Source organism: Phocoena phocoena, chromosome 6, assembly GCF_963924675.1.
Source record: "Phocoena phocoena chromosome 6, mPhoPho1.1, whole genome shotgun sequence".
NCBI classification, from domain to species: Eukaryota; Metazoa; Chordata; class Mammalia; order Artiodactyla; family Phocoenidae; genus Phocoena; species Phocoena phocoena.
The window spans coordinates 68,976,897-68,998,634 of NC_089224.1; the positions used below are offsets into that span (position 1 = coordinate 68,976,897).

Below are 21,738 nucleotides of genomic sequence, written 5' to 3' on the forward strand. Positions count from 1 at the left end.
GGAGCACAAACAGTCCAGGGAATTTGCCTGGAGACCATTCTAACATTCCAGGCATGACGTCTTAAGGCTTTAGAGGAGAATGACACAGCAGTATAGTCTGCAAATTATGAATGATACACATTCTCCCCCAAACAGTGGCCTTGCAGCGTAAAAACAAAACTCAGCACAGATAATGAGATGAGAGGCAAGCATTGTACCATCTTTTTCTTCCCCTGAGCTGTGGAGAAGTTATTGATAGGGACTATCTTAATCATCGTTTTTTCTGTTTTAATTGTATTGGGTTTATATTTGCCTTCCAGCTAACTGTGACTGAATGTTTTTGAATAACCATCCTTCCTGTAGTTATATAAAATGGTTATATGGAGATGTGTAGGTTAATGAATGTTTTTTATAATGGTTATGAAACCTGTTTTAGGCCTGTTGAAATGATCTATCATGGTTACAACCTCATTTTCCATTTGCTATTTGCCTTTAGCAAGTTTAGGGGGAAAAGGATCATGCTATAAAAGTAAAAAAAAAAAAAATTATTGGATCCTATTTAACCATTATGTTAACTATATTGTAATTATGAATTTTGGACTCAGGATACTTTTGAATAATATATATGTGCAGTAGACTCAAAGTTCACAGTATTGATGGGAAATTATAGATGCCTATTCATACTCTTAAACTTCAAGTGCTTCTTATTTGGGGAAACAATCAATGGAAATGTTGAAGCAACTTAAAAATTGATTTTTACTCTTTAAATTTCAGATATGTCAGATTGTAAGAGATGCAGTACATAACCTTTGATAAAAAAAAAAGTGGCTGTTTCCTGAATGTAGTTTAGTGTCCAACAATAAATCATAATTTTGAAGAAAAAAAGGCTTTCCTGAGGAAAAGTTATTATATCTTAGTGTGTTTAGTATAAAGCTACAATTCTAAATAAATAAGCACTTTCTTCAAAATATGTCTGGCTTAGATCAAGTTAGGTTTGACTAATAGGCAAATAAAACCTATTAGCCTTATCTGCTGATATGAGATTTTTGGAACCTGTTGGCTCCCTCTAACAGTCCCTCGGGGAGCCCTAAATTCACATTATCTCTGTAGGACTGCAACCTGGCCAGCGGCTCCAGATGCCGTAAGAGAAACCAATGCTTTCTTGGTGGCAGAGAGATTTTAACAGATTTCACATTTTCAACCTACAAAGAATTCCTTTTAAGTCATGCCAAGTGTGAGGAAGTTTGATGAGATTCTCCATTTTATGTCACCTGTGTGAAATTCCAAACCTGAGAGCCTGGGTCTCAGGCATGTGAAGTGATGGGTACTGTTGTAAACGTATAGGAAGTGATGGATGCTGTAAATGTGTAAACTTTTCTCAGCATTAGGAACCTAAAAAGCACCAGAGACCGTGAGGGTGGGGGGTGAGGGCAGGGAGAAAGAACAAGATGGGGGTTCAATAATAAAAGAGAGAGACTGAACAAAAGTCAGGTGTTAAACATTTAAAAGAATCAAAGCTAGATCTCTAGCAAGTAGTTTTAACCCAAATGCAACCCATTTTGCAAAGCAAAATGTTGAGACTCAAAGTAAAAATGTCTAAAAGGAAATTAAGGAGGAAATAACAGATGGGAAGAAAATACTTAACTGCAGTCAAAAGAATGAAAACAAAATGAGGGGGTGACCAAAAGAAAAGTAAGAGAAATAAAATTTTCCTTTCATTTCTGTTTTATATTATAGTCTGAGTTCAGTAACATGAGTGTATACTCTACTTTCTTGTTCTTTGAAAAACCTTTCAGCCTTTTCAATTCAATTAGGGGAAAAGAAAAGATGCTAAAGCATTTCTGTTTTGAGCCACAACTTCATTTTGTCCCATAAATGACAAAAGCACTCGTCGATAATTTCCATACATCATATATACCCTATATCAAAAAGGTAAGATGCAGAAGCACTAGAAAGTTCTGCATATATTTTATATTTAACAATTATCAAGACCCAATAAGGTAATTGCTCGCATATAAGCCTTCTTCCTTCTGAAGAAAGTGCCAAATGGAGAGCATGATTCTGTTGTTTGATATTTGCATTCCTTTGACTTCTGAAAAAGTATTGGGAGAGCAGTGGAAATAGTTAATGGGATCTGGGTGAGGGAGGTAGCTGTTCAGGCAAAATTTTAAGAACTGTGCTGTTTGTGCAGACCCGCAGTCAAGAAATATACATTAATAATTCCAACATTACAATAAAGGCATCAGGTAGAGATAACATCAGAAATCAAATATTAGCAACACTCTACATACCTTGCAAGCATCGCCAGTGTTTGTGGGAACTTTTGACAGACAGACAGACACACACACACACACACACACACACACACACACACACACATATGCACGTGTGTATACTCCAAATGAATCAGTGTGATGAAATCCAGTTTACACAAATATTTATTTTTCTGATTTGTAGATTAGCAGTGGCTCTTAATTAAATGTTTAATTATGAAGCAATTATTGCTCCTGTTCTTTTGAACATGGCTCTATGTTGCCACTTAAATCTGGTAAATGTGTAATGGGTTTGACCACAATTATAGCATTATGAAAACACAGACCACCACCACCACCACCACCCAAGCCATCTAACTGCTACCCTGAGACAGGTTTATGGCCATTTTATCAATGCCTGTATTCCCATGAGGGTTCTTTTTGGCTGATCTGGATTATATCATCCCGTAGATTACCCATGCCATTTCAGAGGCACTAATCTAACTTTGGGTTGCTCTTCAAATGAGTTGTTTCTCATACTCTTCAAGAGTTTTTCTCACCCTGCCCCCTTAGTCTGAGAAGTAGTTAATGACAAATCCATTAGGTGAAGTCCAGTTTAAAGAAATCATGTGAACACTTGTAGTCCTGAGGGTCCTCATGAAATGGGAATAACACCCTCTTTTGGGTATGTGCTATTTACTTTAGGATTTTGTTGATTAGGTTTTCTTGAAGCCAGGCAGGTGCCAGAGGACAAAACAATTTGCCAAGACACTGTCTTCAGAGATAAGCTAAAATATTGCATTCTTAGAGAATGTTTATCTCCCAGGATCAAAATCAATAGTTGGTTTCATCACTGGTTTGTGGCCATGATATAGTTCTTGCTGGACTCAGGCACTGAAAGAGAAAGTAAGTGCTTCTGACATGGCTGGGTGTGAGTGAGTTTCTGGGAGAAATAGGAAGTCAAGTCCCTAAGTAATTAGATGGTGATCACTGTAGGTAAGTTATAAGGCTGACCCAAAACTTTTAGACAGTTGCTGCTGGTCAATGGACCATGCTTTGAGTAGCATCAGCAAAACCTTTAAGTCTGTTAGAGATGCAGAATTTCATACCTCACCTCATACCTACAGCATCAGAATCTGTGTTTCAACATGGTCTCTAAGTGAGGCACTTACACAATCAAATTTGAGATATACTGCTCTAGAGTATCTTCTTTCTATTAGTCCACGTGTTTAGGGATCTAGTGTCCAAATCATCTCTCTTCTCTTATCATCCAAATTTCCATTCTCTCTATCGGATAAAGGAATGAATGATACAAATTAAATAACAGGTGCAAAAGCATTTGTTAGAGACGATCCAGTGAGATTCAAATACTACTATTTTTAATATTTAGGAAAAATATGAAATCCTGTGGAAAAGAATCAGATCTGAAATAAGATTCAGAATCCAGTTCATTCTGTGCTTGCCTCTTAAAAACTGTGTGACCTTGGGCAAGTCACTTAAGCTGAGCTCAGGTCCCTCAGCTCTAAAATGGGTCACAAGTAACATCTTCCCTAGCTCCTTCCCGGTGGTTAATTATGAACTTCAGATGAGACTAGCAGATGAAAGTAGTTTTGAACTTTGACAAGCAGTGCAAGTATTTGTTCCACTTACATTGGCAACTGAAAATTTTTAGAATTCTAGGAGTCATCTTGGGAAGGAGAGGGTTAAAGAGAACCTGGACCAAGGAGCTAATAAGTGCTGGGCACTTTACACAAATTACCTCACTTAATTCTCACAGCCACTTTCCAAGGTAGTCATTATTATTCCCAATTTACAGACAAGGGAACTGAAACTCAAGGAGATTAGAAGCTTGGCCAAGGTCATATCATTAAATAAGTAGAAGAGCTAGAAATTGAAGCCGGGTTTATCTTGTTAAGCCACTGCACCTTGCAGCCATCCAGCTATTTGTTCAACTGCTTCCAAGCCAAAAGCAAACAAAATATTGCTTCAGTCAGAGGGGACTTAAAAAGATTTCCCAAATGAAAGCAGTGCCACGGCACAATCGTCTTTGTCTTCAACATAAGTCCTGTCCTGTTTTAAGCACCCCTCAGTGGTTTCCCTCAAATGAAATCCATCAGGCAGTCTGGCTGGAGGCTCCATCTCAAGTCTTATCTCATCCATGCTCTCTCTTCCTCACTTTATTCCGGCTATGTTTGCCTTTTGATAGTTCTTTGAATATACCAAACTCTTGTCCGCAGACGTCCCTGCACGTGTTATTACCTCTGGATCTTTGTTTCCCCACTTTCCATGGCCACCTTATGCTCTGCATCCCTCAGGTTCCCCCTTCCCTGATACCTCATCCAAAGTAAGCTCTTCCCCTCATATTGTCTCAGCTTTGTTTTCTTCTTTTTAGCATTTACCACAATTTGTGATTAAAGTATTTACTTACTTGCTTCCTTCCTTCCCATCCCACACCTTGCAGGAATATAAGCTCCATGAGGCACGAATCATACTAGCTTTCTTATATCATAAGACCTAGCACAGAACAGTCATTCAATGATTTGTTAAATAAAGGGAGGTAAAATGGGAGAGAGGAAGGGAAAAAGGGAGAAATGAGTGAAGAGAGTGGAGTATTTGGAACTACATGTGGTCTGAATTTGTTTGTTGTAAGAATTTAAAAGGAGATAATAGGAGGGGAAAAAAACACTTTAAATTGTGCCTAGCACATAGTATTCAATGATTCATAACTCTTCTTTATCAAAAATATATCTTTAACCCACATGGGTTAAACAATAATACCAGAAATCTAGGAAAATATCTCCTCCTCTAACCAAAATGTATTATTCCTTATGGGTTGAAGAAATGCAGTCCACGTAGAAATTGCACACCTATGTCAAACTCCTCTGCATCGTGGTCTCTCCCAGCCCAAAGGCCACCTTTTCAATCAAAGCAGAGAGTCTGTTTATTTCCAACCTTCCTTATTGTTCTCCTCTTTTTCTAAGTTGGTGGCAAACTTCCTCCTGTTGGCCTGGGAACAGCGGAGCAACAGCTGGAAAGGCTCATGGGCATGGCCCCACCAGTAATCAGGAATGAACAAATGAAAGACAGAATAAAGGTAGAATAGGATGTCAGCAACGCCATGTCCCAAAGTAGTGATATTGGTCTTAGACAAGTCACTTGTTGGTGTGAGGGCTGAGACTGCCAGCATTCCAAGTCTAGCTTTGTCATTTGCTAGCTGTGTAACTTAAGCCAAGTTACTTAGCCACTCTGTTCTTCAGTGTCCTCATCTACAAAACAGGAATAGTAACGTCCTCATAGGGTTATTGTAAGGAGTAAATAAAATCATTGTAAAGGACTTAAACAGTCATTGGCACAGAGTAAACACAAGGAAACTTAACTATGATATTTCATGTGTGTGTGTGGGTATGGGTATGTGAGTGTGTGTGTGAAATGTCATTAGCTGATGAAGATCTTTTCTAGCATGAATAAATCATTATTCAATGAGTTACATTTAAGAGTCAAGTTAAATATTTTGGGGTTTGAATCCTGTCTGAGAAAGCTTTCTTCTTGAATTTTCTATTTGTCTTTTAAGGTAGAAAACAGTGTTATGAAGGGAGAATGGAAAACAAATTTACCAAATCCTGTAAGAGAAAGTTCTTGATCCCTGAAATCCCAGATCAACCCCTGGAACTTCGCTCCAATGCGGTCCTGTCAGGTGGGGCATGACTGTGCAAGAAAGAGTGACAGAAAGCCTTGGAAAAGAGGATGAGATGAGAGGGACACTTGTGGGAAACAGGTCTAGGAAAGGCTGAGTAAAAGAAGGCTCTGGAAAATTGGAAGGAATTCAGAAAAATAAATAGGACTAGGATAGCTAATGTTAATCGATCACTTCCCATGTGCCAAGCACTATTTCAAGTGCCTTAAATGCATTAAACTCATTTAATGCTTTTTTCCACCTTAGGAATTCCTATTTTCCATGTAAGGAAACCAAGGCAGAGAGGGGTAATGTAGTTTGCCCAAAGGTCACATAATTTCCGAAGAACCTCATCATTTAAAAGCTCAACAAAACAGATGAGTTGGCAGATGTAGGGTTTGTTTAGAATTGGAAAGGCGGAAAATGAGAATAGAGATGAAATCTGAGTTTATGTGCATTTATAATGATGTTATTGAGGTTTTAAGTTCTAAAAACTTTGGTATCATTTTAGAAAGTATTTCTTAAACTCTGATCTCTGTTTTATGCACCTTAAAAAATTAAACCGACTGTACTAGAAAATAAGTCATAAGAGACAACGATGTCTTTTGTTTGGATGAGAGGCAGTCTCAAGCTTGAGAGGGCGTGTAGTTCTTCTACCATAGTTGTAATAGTTTTTGGTTACTCAATTTTGCCTGTCTCTTCCCTCCGCCTTGCCCCAGTGACCAATATATTCTAGCGATAATAAAGACGGACACTAAAACAGTGGGAGAAAAATAATAGAGTTTAGGGGCTAGCTATAGAAGGTGATTTCTCAGACAGTATAAAATCCTTGCTTATTTGGTTTGCAACCCGGAAACTTAGTTAATAACCATCATTTTCCAACTCCTCTTGCAAGTGCAAATCCAATACAATTCTTCAGTGAGGCACAGTAAAAAGAAAATGCAAAGGCATTTGAAAAAGCTCACCCATTTAGATTTAATTACATACATAACTGGTGTCCTCCCAAGTGTGAAAATGCTGTAACCAATAAATCAGACAATAAAATGGTATCTGAGCAGAACAGATTTGTAGAGAAGATGTGTGAGCAATCAAAATTCACTGACTTGCACTGGTCATTTTTACCCAGAAAAGTTCTTATATGCAAGAGTAAATTCCTGCTCTTGGAATCTTGCCTCCTTTTGAACACGAAGGTCAGTTAGTTTCCCTAGAGGGTGTTCTTGTGTAATGACTTTTAAGTGAACAGGAGACTTTAATCTTAAAATCATCTCTATGTGTTAAAGAATCACTAGATCTGTGTTTGTATGTTAGATTTTTTTTTTGTATGTTAGATTTTAAGGACCATCTCATTTGTCTACTACTGTTTCTCACATGTTTAATTAATAACTACTAAATGAAGCTTAATTCAGTAGAAAGAATATTTCATACTAGATGTCCCTGGAGATTCACATATAAGGAAGAATGCAAACTTCTGCAAACCAGATTTTCAAAAAAAGTGACATGCAGACTACCAAAATATCTTCCCAGGTAGTATAGAAAAAAATAAAAAGACTCTTATAATAGTAAGGGTATAATTCAATCATTGCCAATGGTTTTGATCTTTATGAAATGAATGCATTTTTAAATGTACTTACCTTGGATCGAAATTTCTTGTGAATAACAGAGTTAAGAAAGTTGGCAAAACTGGAGTCTTGTTATCTTTTGGGCATAACTTTGCCAAGTGCAAAATTTTTGGAGGGTATATGTAGTGTCATCGCATTTTTCATATTCCCATTTGGAATAAAATCAAACTGACAAAAAATATTTTCCCTTTTAATAAAACCTTGTGAAAATAATACTTTAATACACTTTGTAGCTGTTGGTCAACCATGTTAAAGGCACAATCTGATCTCTACAGGCACTTTCCTATGGAAAATAGTCAGTCAGCTGAATAACTTCCTCATTTGTTGTGCTTATGAAAATGAAAATGTAACAGACTTTAGGATTTCAAAAGCATCCGTGGTCGCAAGTAAGGAAACAATTTAATAATAGCAGGACTTTATCATTAACGTATAATGCTCTTGGTTTCTCATTGGTTAATTCAGACAGGAAAATGGCTCTCCCTGAGTTGGAATAGTTCCTTTCTTACCTTCCTTTCTGCATCACACCACAAAGCTCACTTTTTAAATGATTTTGGTTAGATTGGTTTTGTTTGTTTTATTTGTTTTTCTGGGAGTTCTAGGCTCTGACTAGAAAGCAGGAATGTAACAGTGTGAAACAGGCAAAGTTCAGAGATACTCCTGATCGACTCAAATAGGATCCATTTCCTCCTTCTCTCTAGCTGTGGATTTTTAAATCTGGGTCTGGCTTCTGCTCTTGTTTCTGTAAATATTTATCAGCTAACAATTACATACTGGCTCCAATGGCAGCAAATTTGGCTGAAGAAATAAATAAGAATGCTTTCTTTCCCCAAATATGCTAAATAATGCAAGTCCCATGAATTTTTTTGGAACTGGAGTTTTCTTCATCAATTATCAGACTGAGGTCTTTCAATTTTGACACTCATTTGACATATATAAAAATCATGTTACTTCACTATGCTCTGTTTCTCTCTCTTTTTTTTCCTTTTTTAAAAATCATTCCCATTTGTTTGTCTGTTTCCAGTAAGTTTCTCTAGTAAGTATTTGCCTCTCCTATCACACACGCTAGGCTCTGCTGAAAGTTAATAGAACTGCTTAGCAAAGTCCCCTGAATCCTGGCACAAGAACCTTTTACAACGAAGAGAATTCCTTTCACTCAGAAATATTTTAAGAAATAAATTTATGAAAAGTTGCCTGATACAATTTAGAATTCATTATTTGATCAAGACACTAAACCCAGACCGGCATTTTGCAAGCCTTTTATTTTTATATTTGCAAAGGGCTCTTTACACAAGTTTACTTAAATTGACCTTTTATGCTTTAAATAAACGTAGTTTTTATAAAACTGAGGCAAAACAGCAAATAGAAGTTGTACTAACCTTAGTATATTGAAACTTCAAATTGGTGAGTGGGACAGGTACATCTGGCATGGCTGAGGACGACATTTCTGGTTCAGCTCCTGGAACACAGGTGACAGGCTCAGCGATTTGGTTCTGATAGAGCACTTGGCTTTATTTGTTCCTTTTTATCTGCATGGGCTAAGGTTTATTTGCATACTGGGATATGATTGGATGAACAAACTGGGAGCAAAAAGAAAACGACACTACTTATTTGTAACACCTAGGGCAGGAAGCCCTTGACTTTAAACTTAAATCCTTAAGAAACCAGTGCTACAGCATTGAAGCTGCATCTGGAGAGAGGGCACTATTTGCAGACGAATTAATTTACAAAGCCGAAACCTGTGATAAGGGTACGAAGCACAGCTGCTCTGGCCACTAAGGCCAGTTATTATTTTTTTGGCTTTTCATGCTTTTTATGCTGCTGTGAAACTTTCTGTTCTCTGACAGACTTGGAATCAGAGAATTCGAGGATTGAAAAATAATCTCAAAGGGTACTTGTTCTCAGCAGAGGCTGGTGTGTCGAGGACCCTGGCCAGGTATCTTTAGGACAGTGCAGTCAGAGAATCAGTCCATGTCCCAGAAAAGCAGGGTGCTGTTTGTAGAAGAAAGGCCCTCTATAGAGACCCTACCCCAAGTCAGCTTATAAAAAATCATACCAATCAAATGTATTTTCAGTGCTTGGTAAGTAGAACTAGGATTTCAGGAACTCTAAATTATCTTTATTTAAATTACCTTTATCTAAATTATCTTTTATATGTGGGAATAGAAAAGTTAGCAGGATATTTTTTAAAAACTCGGACTGTGCTGTCACACAGTCACCACAGTAGCAATATGGCAATATCGTCTGCTAAAACTCATTTAAAATGAAAGTAACCTCTGGTTTTGGAAGTTGGCTGGTATTTATCAATCATTGACGCAGGCAATTGTACCAAGAGTGAATTTAAACAGGACTCCCAAGTAATACAAGTTCTTAAAATGAAATCAATGTTTCAAGTTGGGAACATTCAAAAAGGACAATTTTTAACTGTACTACTCCCATTTTAAGTACAATAGTTTATTTTATTGAAACTCTAGCAAAAGCTAGAGTCAGAACAAGATGGAAAACTTTGGATGCTCTTAACTGGTTACTAAGAATTAAGAACAACAATTATTTTTTCCAGTGAAAAATGCCAGCTCCCCCAAATATGAGATTTAGGTAGGGAAGCTAAGACTTACTGAGTAGTTACTCCAGATCAGGTGCAGAAGCCTTACTTTCTCTTTCCTTCTTCACTGGGTTTCCCATTTTACAGACATAGAGTAAGTAGCTTGCTTATGAACACAAATCTAATATGTACAAGAATTTCACTGGCCTGAATTTCATTTCAGGCCAGTCGGACGCTAAAACCCTGGCTCTTATTCCAATTTATTCTCCTTGCCCTCCTCTCCATAAGAGAGTTCCCAGATGGGCTTGAGAATCGGCTGTTTTGGTTCTCTAAGTGAGTAGTCACTCCTCACAGGCACTCAAGCTTAACCTTCTGTTCACCTAAAATGGGGGTCAGCAAACTTTTTCTGTAAAGAGATAATATTTTCCACTTTCTAGGCCAGATAGTTTCTGTTGTAACTTACTCAACCCTGCATGAAACAAACTACAGGCAATCGATACATTAAGGGGTGTAGGGTGTTTTGCAATACAATTTTATTTACAAAAACAGGAGGCAGGCCAGATTTGACTCATAGGCAGGCCCCTAGATTCTAAGAGAACCATCCCCAAGGTCCTTGCCTTCCCTGCGCTTCACTCTTGAAGACCAGATGGAAACTTCTGTGCTATTTCATCATTTTTGTCTCTCTCTCCCTTTCTTTCTCTCACTCTCAGTTTCATTCTTTTTGGAAAATCTAATTGTTTTCTCTCTTAAAAATGTGTTCCGAATTAAATGCACAATTACACAATAGCTGTTACATAACTTGCAGAGTGGTGCTCTGGCCAGGCCCAGACAGCTGTGTTTTGCTACTTTCTTCTTCTCTCAGCTTTGCAGGTGTTTGTGGAGTCAGACACTTGTCCAGGCAGTGAAAGCTCAAAGCTTCATAACACATTTGGTGTGTCATCTCAATATTTTAAGCTCATCCTTAATCATATTCTATTGAATAATTACATAAGAACAGGTCCCTTTATGCCAGATATTACTGAATGTAGGTAAAAGGAACAGCCTTGGAAACAGGTTACCACACCTGCACATTAAATTTTAACAAATATTTACCAAGTATCTTCTATGAGTAAAGCATTGTGATTAGAGTATCAGGAACTCTCCAACCTTAATCTTACTTGAAGGGCAGATCTCTTCTGTCCAGAAACCACAGGCCCTGAGATTTCTATTTCTGAAGTAAGTATCATCCTGCCCCTGGAATTTGTCTCGTAGAATACTATATTTTTAGGAGTGGTTGCATGGGTAAAAGGTCTAGGAGATCACTTTCCTCCCTTACAAAGTGGCTTTGGTGAGAACACAGGGCCCAAGAAGCCCCACTTCAAGACTGGACCCAATCGTGTATATTTTTATATACAATATATATTTGTATATTTTGCCAGGATTATGCAGCAGAGGAGGGGCTGGAACTTGAATTTGGGATTAATAGATGAAGGATGTTTAATCTTCCTTTCTTTCTTAGGGACAAGTTAAGTTACACACACACACACACACACACACACACACACACACACACATGGCAGTGGGGGGATGGGGAAAGGAGCATAATTTATTTTTATTTTGAATCTGACTTCTTACAGTCCTTTGTGAAAGCTGTCATTATACCAAGAAATATATAGACCAGGTCATCAACCATTGCTGAAACTGCTGTCTCATTTTATAAGGAATCTCTCTAAAACTCCATTCAAGCCTTAATCACTGAAAAGCTAATGGAGCCTAACCTCCCACCCACATGAGTAATTGAAATAAAAACCATTTATATTTAACAAACTTAATTGTATGGTAAAATAAAAAATAGCTGATTTTCACATTTTCTGATTTCAAAATCCAGGATCAGTTTGTTGAACTTCTTTTGCTCAGTGACATCTGCCATCCCTGACACTTCATTGTCACCTTCAGCATGACTGGGTGAGTCTGCCAGGTGGTTAACCCAGCAATGGATATGTCCCTTTGCTTTTGATCACTGCAATTTCAACAGACACCACATGGGCTTATGTGCCTGTTTGGGTTTTAATAATTTGGAAAAAGTGGATCTTGTATGTGATGAGAGAATATGTGCTCAGTTGGCAAGTTGCTATTAAAAATGGAGGTGGAGGGCTTCCCTGGTGGCGCAGTGGTTGAGAGTCCGCCTGCCGATGCAGGGGACGTGGGTTCGTGCCCTGGTCCGGGAAGATCCGCGGCTGGGCCCGTGAGCTATGGCTGCTGAGCCTGTGCGTCCGGAGCCTGTGCTTCGCAACAGGAGAGGCCACAGCAGTGAGAGGCCCGCGTACCGCAAAAAAAAAAAAAAATGGAGGTGGAAAGAGAATTCGAGTATGTGAACAGATGTGTTTGTGGGCTAATTTCTGTTCATCTGACAATCTTTTCCAATTGGCGATATTTTTTTACCTCTGATTTCCCCTTCTCCTCACATATCCTATCATCGCTTTCTCTTTGTCCTGTGTTACTAAGATGGCAGATGTCCCTCTTACCTGATACAATGAGGACACTAATCAGTAGGGTCACTAAAAGAAATAGTAGATTAAATCCTCTATAAGACAGTTATTTCACTTTAAATAGGTTTTGCTAAACTTCATGGGCCAAAACCATTTCTTAGAACTGGGTCTGCTGCTAGAGTTTGAAATAACCTTGCATAAATAATGTTCACATTGTTGTTGTTTCCTCAGAGTACAGAAAGAATTTTAAAGACATCTTTGAGGCAGTCTGAATATAGACTACTTCCAGATTTTTATGTATTTTTAATTTTTTTACAATTGTCTTATACACAGATTATTATTGTTATGCCAGTGTGTTTAATAATTTAACGAGATTGAGTGTTTGCATAACACTCAGTTTTGTTTTCATAGAAATCACTTTCCCTTTCCTCCTAATAAATCAACAACTTAAATAACATTTAATTTAATCATGCGGTTGAACTACTAGGTTCATGTGAATGATAAGATTTTAGAGCAAAGAGATTTGACTATTGCTAAGCAGACAAAATTGTGCCCAAAAACTGAGTGTATGTAGACATGAGTGTCAGTACTAATTTTTTTCTCTTTTAATTTATTTTTTATTAAAATTTTTTTAAGTCAAATACACCATGTATAGAAAAACTGCAAAAATCATAACTTTTTCTTTATAACATCTCAACAAACAGTCATGAAAGGAACAAAACAAAATAACCACCACCGGGGTCAAAGAATTGAACAATATTAGAACCCTATAGCCCACTTTGTACATCTTCTCTGTCACTATCCCCTTCTTCCTCACCCCAGATGACCAGTATCTTAACTTCTAATGCCACACATTCTTTTTTGCCTGATTTTGAACCTGTAAGCAAATCATACAGTCAGAATATTTTTACAAAGGAACTTCAGAGGTGCAAGTTAATCTGGCAAGTGAGTTAAATCGTGGTTGTAGGTAAAGAAAGTTTCTCAGGGAGTACTCTCCACCCAAATATCCTCCAATAAATTTAAATTATAAGTGCAAAATACGCAGCAACAAGTTAGCATTTTTAAGAGTCAAAGGGCACTTTTTTTATCCCAATCCCGGCACATGTAAGGGTGCAGAAAAATGACCCTTTTCCTGTAGCGTTTCTCAGAGCTTAATAACACTTGGCAAATTGTATTAAAATATTAAAAACATTTAACCCTTGATCTGGTTATTCTAATTCTAGAAATTTCTTTTAAGGAAACAAATAAATATGTGTGAATTATGAACAAGTATCTTTAAAGGAATATTATTTATGAAATTGAAAAAATACCAGATGGTTAGATAAATCATGGGTTAGTGAAAAAAGTAAACAAATACTTGAGGAACTTTTGTGATATATTGTAAATTAGTAAAAAATGAAAAAGCAGGTTATAAACCCGTGTGCCCTCTGTAGGCATGCTGAGAAATTGTGCTTCACTCTTAATATTTGGCCGAAATCTGCAATTTGCCTTTGACCTCGGCCTCAGCATTTGGAAAGCTAAATAGCTGAATTTTGACTTCAGTGTCATTTCTGGCATTTTGAATTTATGCATGATAAAAACAATCATGTGATTTCTTTGGTTATATTTTATAGAATTTTCCCAGGCTGAATAATGACTCCTAAAGATATCTCTGGAAGCTGTGAATGTTACCTTATATAGCAAAAGAAAGTTTGCAGATATGATTTAGTTAAGGATCTTGAGATGAGAGATTATTTTGGATTATCAGGGTGGGCCTTAAATGTAATCACAAGTATCCTTGTAAGAGGGAGGCAAAGGAGATTTGACCACAGAAACAGAAGGCAGTTTGACCACTGAAGCAGCTAGCTTTGACAATCAAGGGGCTAGGAGCCAAGGAATGCAAGGAATGCAGCTCTAGAAACTGGAAAATACAAGGGATGGATTCTCCCCCTGTGCCTCTGGAGGGAACTGGCTCTGCCCACTCCTTTGATATTGACCAGTGAAACTGATTTCAGCCCTATGACCTCTAGAATTGTAAGAGAATGAATGTGTGCTGTGTTAAACCACCAAGTTTATGGTAATTTGTTACCTCAGTCATGGGCACCCAATACAATAATCAATGTAAGCAGGAGTTCAGGGTTGCCAAATAGTATCCGCTGTCATTGGTCATGCCCTCTGCATGTTTTTCTAGTTTATTGTTAAAATCTAAATATTCATGTTCAAATAAAGGGAAACCTCCCTCCCATCTGTACCTGGAATAAAAACTTCTCAGGTGCTGACATTTTGAAATCCTTCCAGGTTCCGTTGTAGTATAAGTGGATATTCATTCAATTGCAAAAGTAAGATGCAATAGAAAATGATGTTTGTGAAAGCCTTTAATTTTTTAAAATGATCATTTTAGCTAGACAATATCAAACTTGGTTTGCATTTGCTTGCTTGGATTTTTCCCACACACATATGTACCCAGATCTATAACTACAATCCAAACTTATCTTCCAGGCTCTGGCTTAGGTTCCAGCTGCTTGTTCGGTACCTGAGCTACATGTCACATCTAGTCAGGTAGCTGGATTTGAAAATTGAGAGCCTGCATATTTGTTTACGTGGACCATGCAGTATGATTTTAAAAAAATAGAAACATTTACATAAAAACCCAGATTTTAACTTGACCATCAGAAGACTGGAAGAGTGTTTTAGCCTGCCTGCCCATTGGAATCACCTAGGGAATTCAAAACAAAACAAAGCAAAAGAGATTCCGATTCAGTAACAGTGGTTTGAGCCCAGCTATTGGTATGCATTTAAAGTTCCTCAGGTAATTCTAATGTGTGGTCAGCTGTCAGAACCGCTGAAGCAGCTCTGGCTCTATTTCCTCATGGTGCTCAATGTTGGAGTGACATCCACATCACCTGGAAATTTTAGAAATGCTAATTCTCAGGTTCCATCTCAGAACAACTGAATCAGAATCCTTGGAGCTAGGGCCCAGCAATCTGTGCTTTAAGGAACCCATCAGGTGATTCTGAGTCAAGGTCAAGTTTGAGGATCACTGCACTGAAACATAGACCCAACCTATCTCTAGTATTTAGTTCAGCCTATTTTCACTCAATTAGGTTAACTACCTAGTCTCTTAGTTCATATTTTAAGACCCTTGATTAAACTCATTATCATTTTTCAAAATCAAACCTTTTTCTTGAATTTTCTCTTTCTGCTTATAACAAAACAACAGCGACGAAAATTCAGGCATCTGTGATTCCTTGCCTTTTTCCTGTAAAACTATTAATTTTATTTATTGAAATAATTATTACTTTCAACTTTCCAGTGTCCTGACATTTTAGGTCAAGGTTTTAACGAGCACATAGCTGTCATATTTTTTTAATCCAATCTCAGAGTCTCTGCTTTTAACACGTATGTTTATTCCATTTCTATCTATTTCTATTTATTGTGATGACTGATGTACTTTGTGCTTTCTGTTTGTCCTTATATCAGTTAGGATTAGGTTTGGTTGCCCATTAGGGAATATCCAAAATAAATACTCAAAATGGAAATGGATTTCTCTTTCACATAAACAGACATCGTAAATTGCTCATCCAGGGAAGGCATGGTGGCAGAGTTGAAAGATACAGAGGGAATTCCTTTCAGCTTACTGCCCCAGCATCCCTGAACTATGACTCTTGGCTTCCTGGTAAGAGAAGGCTGCCAGAATTCCAACCGTTGCATTCATATCCCAGGATTCAGAATGGAGAAAGGGGAGGAAAAATGACAAAGGACTAGGGTCCACTGCATTTTGAGGAGGTTTCCCTTGAAGCTTAGAGCTCAGTGATCACAGTTTAGTCACATATCCACACTTAGCTGTAAGGAAAAATAAAGACTGTACACTTTTTCTGGGCAACCAGGCTCATAGTTCAAAATCAGTAATTGTAGTAGTAAGAAGAGAGGACTATATTGTAGAGGTAACTGCATGCTCCTTTACTTCTTACCTCTCTTCTTGTAGTGATTGCAATTTCTCTATTCCTCCATTTTCACCTCTTTTTTTGTTTGGAAGAAATGCTTTCTATTTTTATTAGTCAACCTATAAATTTTAATGCACTTCCCTCATTTAAAGCTCTAAATTTCCCTCTAAGCATGTCTTTAGAAGCGTCTACAAGTTTGGAAATAGTATTTTCATTTTCAGGCAATTAAAAATACTTTCTAATTTCCATTGTGATATCTTCCTTGACTTATTGTTTATTTTGGTGTGCATTTCTTAATTTTTCTATTGGTTGGCAATAAACAGCCCCCAAGTCTTTGCAGCTTACATTAGTAAGGCTATATATTTATGTGCTTACAAATTTAGCCTTGATTTATCTTCCTTGTGAATTGAACTTTTTATCACTATAAGATGTCCCTGTTCATCTTTATGCTTTTTGCCTTTGTTTCCTTTGTCGGATAAATTATACCCACAGTAGCTTTTCTTTGGGTTGGAATTTGCGTAATATATATTCTTCCATCTTCTTACTTACAATCTCTGTGTCTATATGTGTTGCACATCTCTTTAAATGACCCATTGTTGGGTTTTCTTCATTTGTGCAATTTTACAGATTTTCTGTTTTAATTGGATCATTTATTTTATTGACATGTAATATAATGTATTGATAAATTTATGTTTAAAAATTCTATCATCTTACTAAATACTTTTATTTGTTTTACTTGCTCTATTTTTCTTTTCTTACCTTTATAAAAAATTGATTTAAAATTAATTAAGATATTAGTTTTAAAATTAAACTAAACTATGTTAATTTTTCATTTAGTGTACATTCATTTAAATTAATTTTAAAATTATTTATTCTCTATTATTTGGGGAATTTTATATTGGGTTTATTATTTTAATAATAGTTCAAAGTCTAAAATTAATTTGTACCTTTACTCTTTTCCTTGGCCAATCTAAATACGTAGAACACTTTAAACTTGTTTACATCTCTCCCCATATACATGTCATTGCTGGTGGATGTTTATTTAAATATTTGTGTGTGCATGTTAATATTACTGGATATTCTGTTTTCCACTTCAGATCCATTTCATCTCTTTGCCTTATGACACGGCTCTCTTGCCCTCTGGCTTCTGGTTTTGTTCAACCAATAGGAAAGGGAGGGAGGTGCTGACAGGAGAATGGAGTGTAGCAGGAGAGAAAGCCCAGGATACATGCTCCCTTGCTTCTCTCATGGCTGGCTGGCATTCTGGCAGGGTTCTGGCAGGGCTGACTCTTCCTCCTATGACTGCAGACCTTGTTGAATGTCCCTCACTATAGAGTGTTGGCTTTATTGACTGGGCTCTGAAAATACCATTTCCACCTCCTGTCTCTTCAGGCTTTCAGGAGTGGTCACTGCTTCTCACTTGTGCAAGCTCTAGGTTCTTCAGTATTCCTTGTGGATTGTCTACCCTTCTGTAAAAAATTCCTTCATTATATCATTTACAAAACTCCAGCCAGGTATGCCTTTTGTTTTTGCTGTGACCCTGATATTATTCCTTTAGAATTTCAGATACATCTTTTTGTTTTGTTTAATTGTATAATTTGTTATGTATAATAACATAATAAGCACTAGCAAACCACTACACAAAACAAAGTACTTTGAAGATAACCTACATGTATACTTGTGGTCCTTCATTCCATTGCTCTGTCCCCTCTCTCCTACCGGATGAGAAAATTATGAAACCTGTGTTTATTATTATCTTGGTTGACTTCCACTGTATTTCCGTGTATTCCAGAAAATGGTATGCCTGTGTTTGTGTGTGTGTATGTGTATACATTTTAGTTAGTTCTAACTTTATTCTTTTCTTATTTAAATGTTTTTTGTTTTGTTTTGTTTTTTGGCCATGCTGCTTGTAGGATTGAACCCAGGCCACAGTGGTGAAAGCACCGAATCTTAACCACCAGACCACAGGGGAACTCCCTTAAATGTTATAGATAGAATTCATTCATATTGTTGCATGTCACGTAGTTTCTTTATTTTGACTGCTGGGTGATATACTTTTCTGATAATAGTTTATTCATCCAGTCTTTGATAATGGGTTTTGGGGGGCTTTGCTATTATGAGCAGTGCTTCTATGAACATTTTTTTTTTTTTTGTGGTACGCGGTCCTCTCACCGTTGTGGCTTTTCCCGCTGCGGAGCACAGGCTCCGGACGCGCAGGCTCAGCGGCCATGGCTCACGGGCCCAGCCGCTCTGCGGTATGTGGGATCGTCCCGGACCGGGGCACGAACCCGTGTCCCCTGCATCGGCAGGTGGACTCTCAACCACTGCGCCACCAGGGAAACCCTCTATGAACATTTTTGTATACATTTTATTGGCTATATATCTAGAATCAAATTTGATATTTCTTAAGGAGAGGAATGTTAAACTTTGGGATATAATGTCACAGTGATTGTATCAATTTGCACTTCTATCTCCAACGGAAAAATAACCCTATGGATCCATATTCTTCAGCATTTGAGTATCAGGATTTTTAATTTTTAATAATCAAAGAGATAGAAGGTGGTATCGCACTGCAATCTTGATTTGTTCTTCTTTTGTCACTAAGTATCTCGAATACTTCATCATATGTTTATTGGTTAGTTTTGTTTTTGTAAAAGCCTATTCACGTGCTGTGCACAGTTTTATTGTATTGTCTGTGTATTTTTAAATTATTTTGTAATGTTTAAAAATATATACTTGATTCTAATCCTTAATCATATTACTAATGTCTTTTCTCAGTTTTGAATCTCTAAATTTTAATTTACATACAGTATATTTTTAATGATCAAAATATTCTTAATTTTAATGCAATTAAATTTATCAGTCTTTTATTTTTACAGTCAGTGTTGCTTTTTGTGCTTTTTAAAAGAAAACTAATCAAACAACACAGACCAAAGATATGCTGTCATCTTTTCCTACTAAGAACTTTAAATTGTATTTTTCCCTTTGAAGCTTCTTTGGGAATGATTTTTGTGTATGGTGTGAAGTAAAGTTAGTGGGGTGTTGCAGCTGGCTCATCCTAGCTCAGGAAACATGGCTGTTAATCTTTCAGGTATTCGAGAGTCAGGTGACTTTACACTGGTTACTTAAACTCAATCATGGATGGAGTATTTGCATTACGGGAACTGTCAAGTGCTACAAACCAGTGCAAATCAGGGCCTTTTTTGTTTCGTTTTGTTTTTTTTTGAGGGTTGGTTTACCAGCACAGCATTGAGTAGCAGTACTGATTAATCTTCTCTATGTGGATAAGCATTTTTTCAAGTTCCTTTTATTGAATATCTTGCTTTTCTCTAATAACTTGACATGCTATCTTGTCATAGAATAACATTTCATACAAATATATGTGTGTTTTTGTGGGGGTTCTTTGTTTTATTTCTCTGGTCATTTTGCCCATCCAACTACCAATACCACATTGTCTTAATTAGTATGTCTGGCTTTGCCATTAGTAGAAAAAGATTATTCTCTCTGCTCTTTTTCTTTAGAAGAGTGCCTGCTATTCTTGGCTTTATACTCTTCCATGTATATTTTAGAATCTTTTTTACTTTATGTTTCATGAAAAGCCATGTGTTGAGATATTGATTGGAATTTGGAAAGAATTGACATCTTCATTGTATAAACATTTCTATCCATGAAATGGTATAGTTTCCCAGTGTATTTAGCAAATCCTTAATATTTCCTAATAAAATTTAAAAATTCCCTGTTGAGATTTGTACAGATTTTGTTAGATTTATTCTTGAGTACTTGATTTTCAAATTTGTATTACACTGGCTAAGCCATCCAACACATTGTAGAATTTAAGTGATGTCAGTGGGCATCCTTCTCTATATCCTGATTTTAAAAGTAGCATTTCAAATGTTTTCCCGTTTAGATTGATTTTTGATAGTGGGTTTGTTTGTTTATATTTAGAAACTCCCTATTAGTTTAAAGAAGGTTCTTTTTATTCCTACTTTACTTAGAGGTTTTGTTTTATTATGAATGTGTTGAATTTCATAAAATAATTTTTTGTATTACCTTAGATTTTCATGTTTTTTTTCTTTTTAATTCTGTATGTTGTCAGGTACATTTATGGATTTTTCTAATGTTAAAAAACCTTTGCATACTGGAACTAAAGCTAAATTGGATTTGCATTTAATTATTTACATTGCGAGTGAAAATATAGATACATCTAAAAATGTATGATAATAAAATTATCATATATTAACATCTGTTAGGCTCAGCAAAAACAGTACTTCAAGGGAAATTTTTATTCCTGAAACTTATATTGAAAAAATTCTTCAAGTGAATGAAATAACTGCTCATTTTAAGGAGGTAGGAAATCCATAACAGTATATATCTAAAGAAAGTAGAAAGAGGGAACTAATAAGAGTAAAAAAGGCATGAATTAAGTTTTTTTTAAAAGACAAAATAGAGAAATTCAACAAAGCCAAAGCTTGACTTTTTGAAAAATAGAAGATGGAACATTTGAAAGACTGAGCAATAAAAGAGAAAAAGGATACAAAAATATCTTGATAAAATGGGACATGCTTGCAGATAATGTAATAATTAAAATGAAAATTAAGAAAAAACCCACTTTCAACAGCTATGTGTCAACCTATCCAATTGCTCCAACACCATTTGTTGAAAAGACTATTCTTTTTCTACCAACTTGCCTTTGTGCCTCTGTGGAAAGTCAATTGTTCATGTATATGTAGGTTTATTTCTGGACTCTATATTAGTCCATTAATCTCTTTGTCTGTGTTTATATCACGCTGTTTTAGTAGCTGTTACTTTATAATGAATCTTGAAATAAGGTAATGTTCATCCTCCAGTGCTGTGTTTTTCAAAGTTTTTCGGTTTATTCTAGATCCTTTCTATTTCCATGTGAATTTTAGAATCAGTTTGCCAATTTCCACAAAAATGCCTTCTGGGATTTTAATTGGGATTGCATTGAATCTTCTCTCTTCTCCTTCAGGGACTCCAGCTATGTTTTATTAGATCATGTCTGTATTATTTAGGCATTTACTCACTCTTCTCTATTTTTTGTTAGTATTTTGTCTGTCTAGGCTTCACTATGGAAATTTTCTTCTATCCTAACTAGTTTACTAATTCTTCCTTCAACTGTGTCCAGTTGCTATTAAATAATTCATCTAGGCGGCATTTGATAATGGCCATTTTTAGTTCAAGTATTATTTTTTTGTTATTCTTTTTTCAGTTTTTGGATCTCTTCTGAAATTATTAGTCTTATCTTTTAAATTTTAAAGTCTGTG

General features: G+C 36.4%; 1 protein-coding gene across 1 annotated transcript in view; it reads right to left on the reverse strand.

The window, feature by feature from the left end:
* The window catches only part of ALDH1A1 (aldehyde dehydrogenase 1 family member A1), a 54,080-nt gene extending 45,079 nt beyond the window's left edge, over positions 1-9,001 (reverse strand). The window contains exon 1 of the mRNA XM_065879239.1: positions 8,900-9,001. Coding sequence (XP_065735311.1) covers positions 8,900-8,965 — 66 coding nt within the window. The 5' untranslated portion in view covers positions 8,966-9,001. The remainder of the gene's footprint in view (positions 1-8,899) is intronic.
* Positions 9,002-21,738: the final 12,737 nt, after the last annotated feature.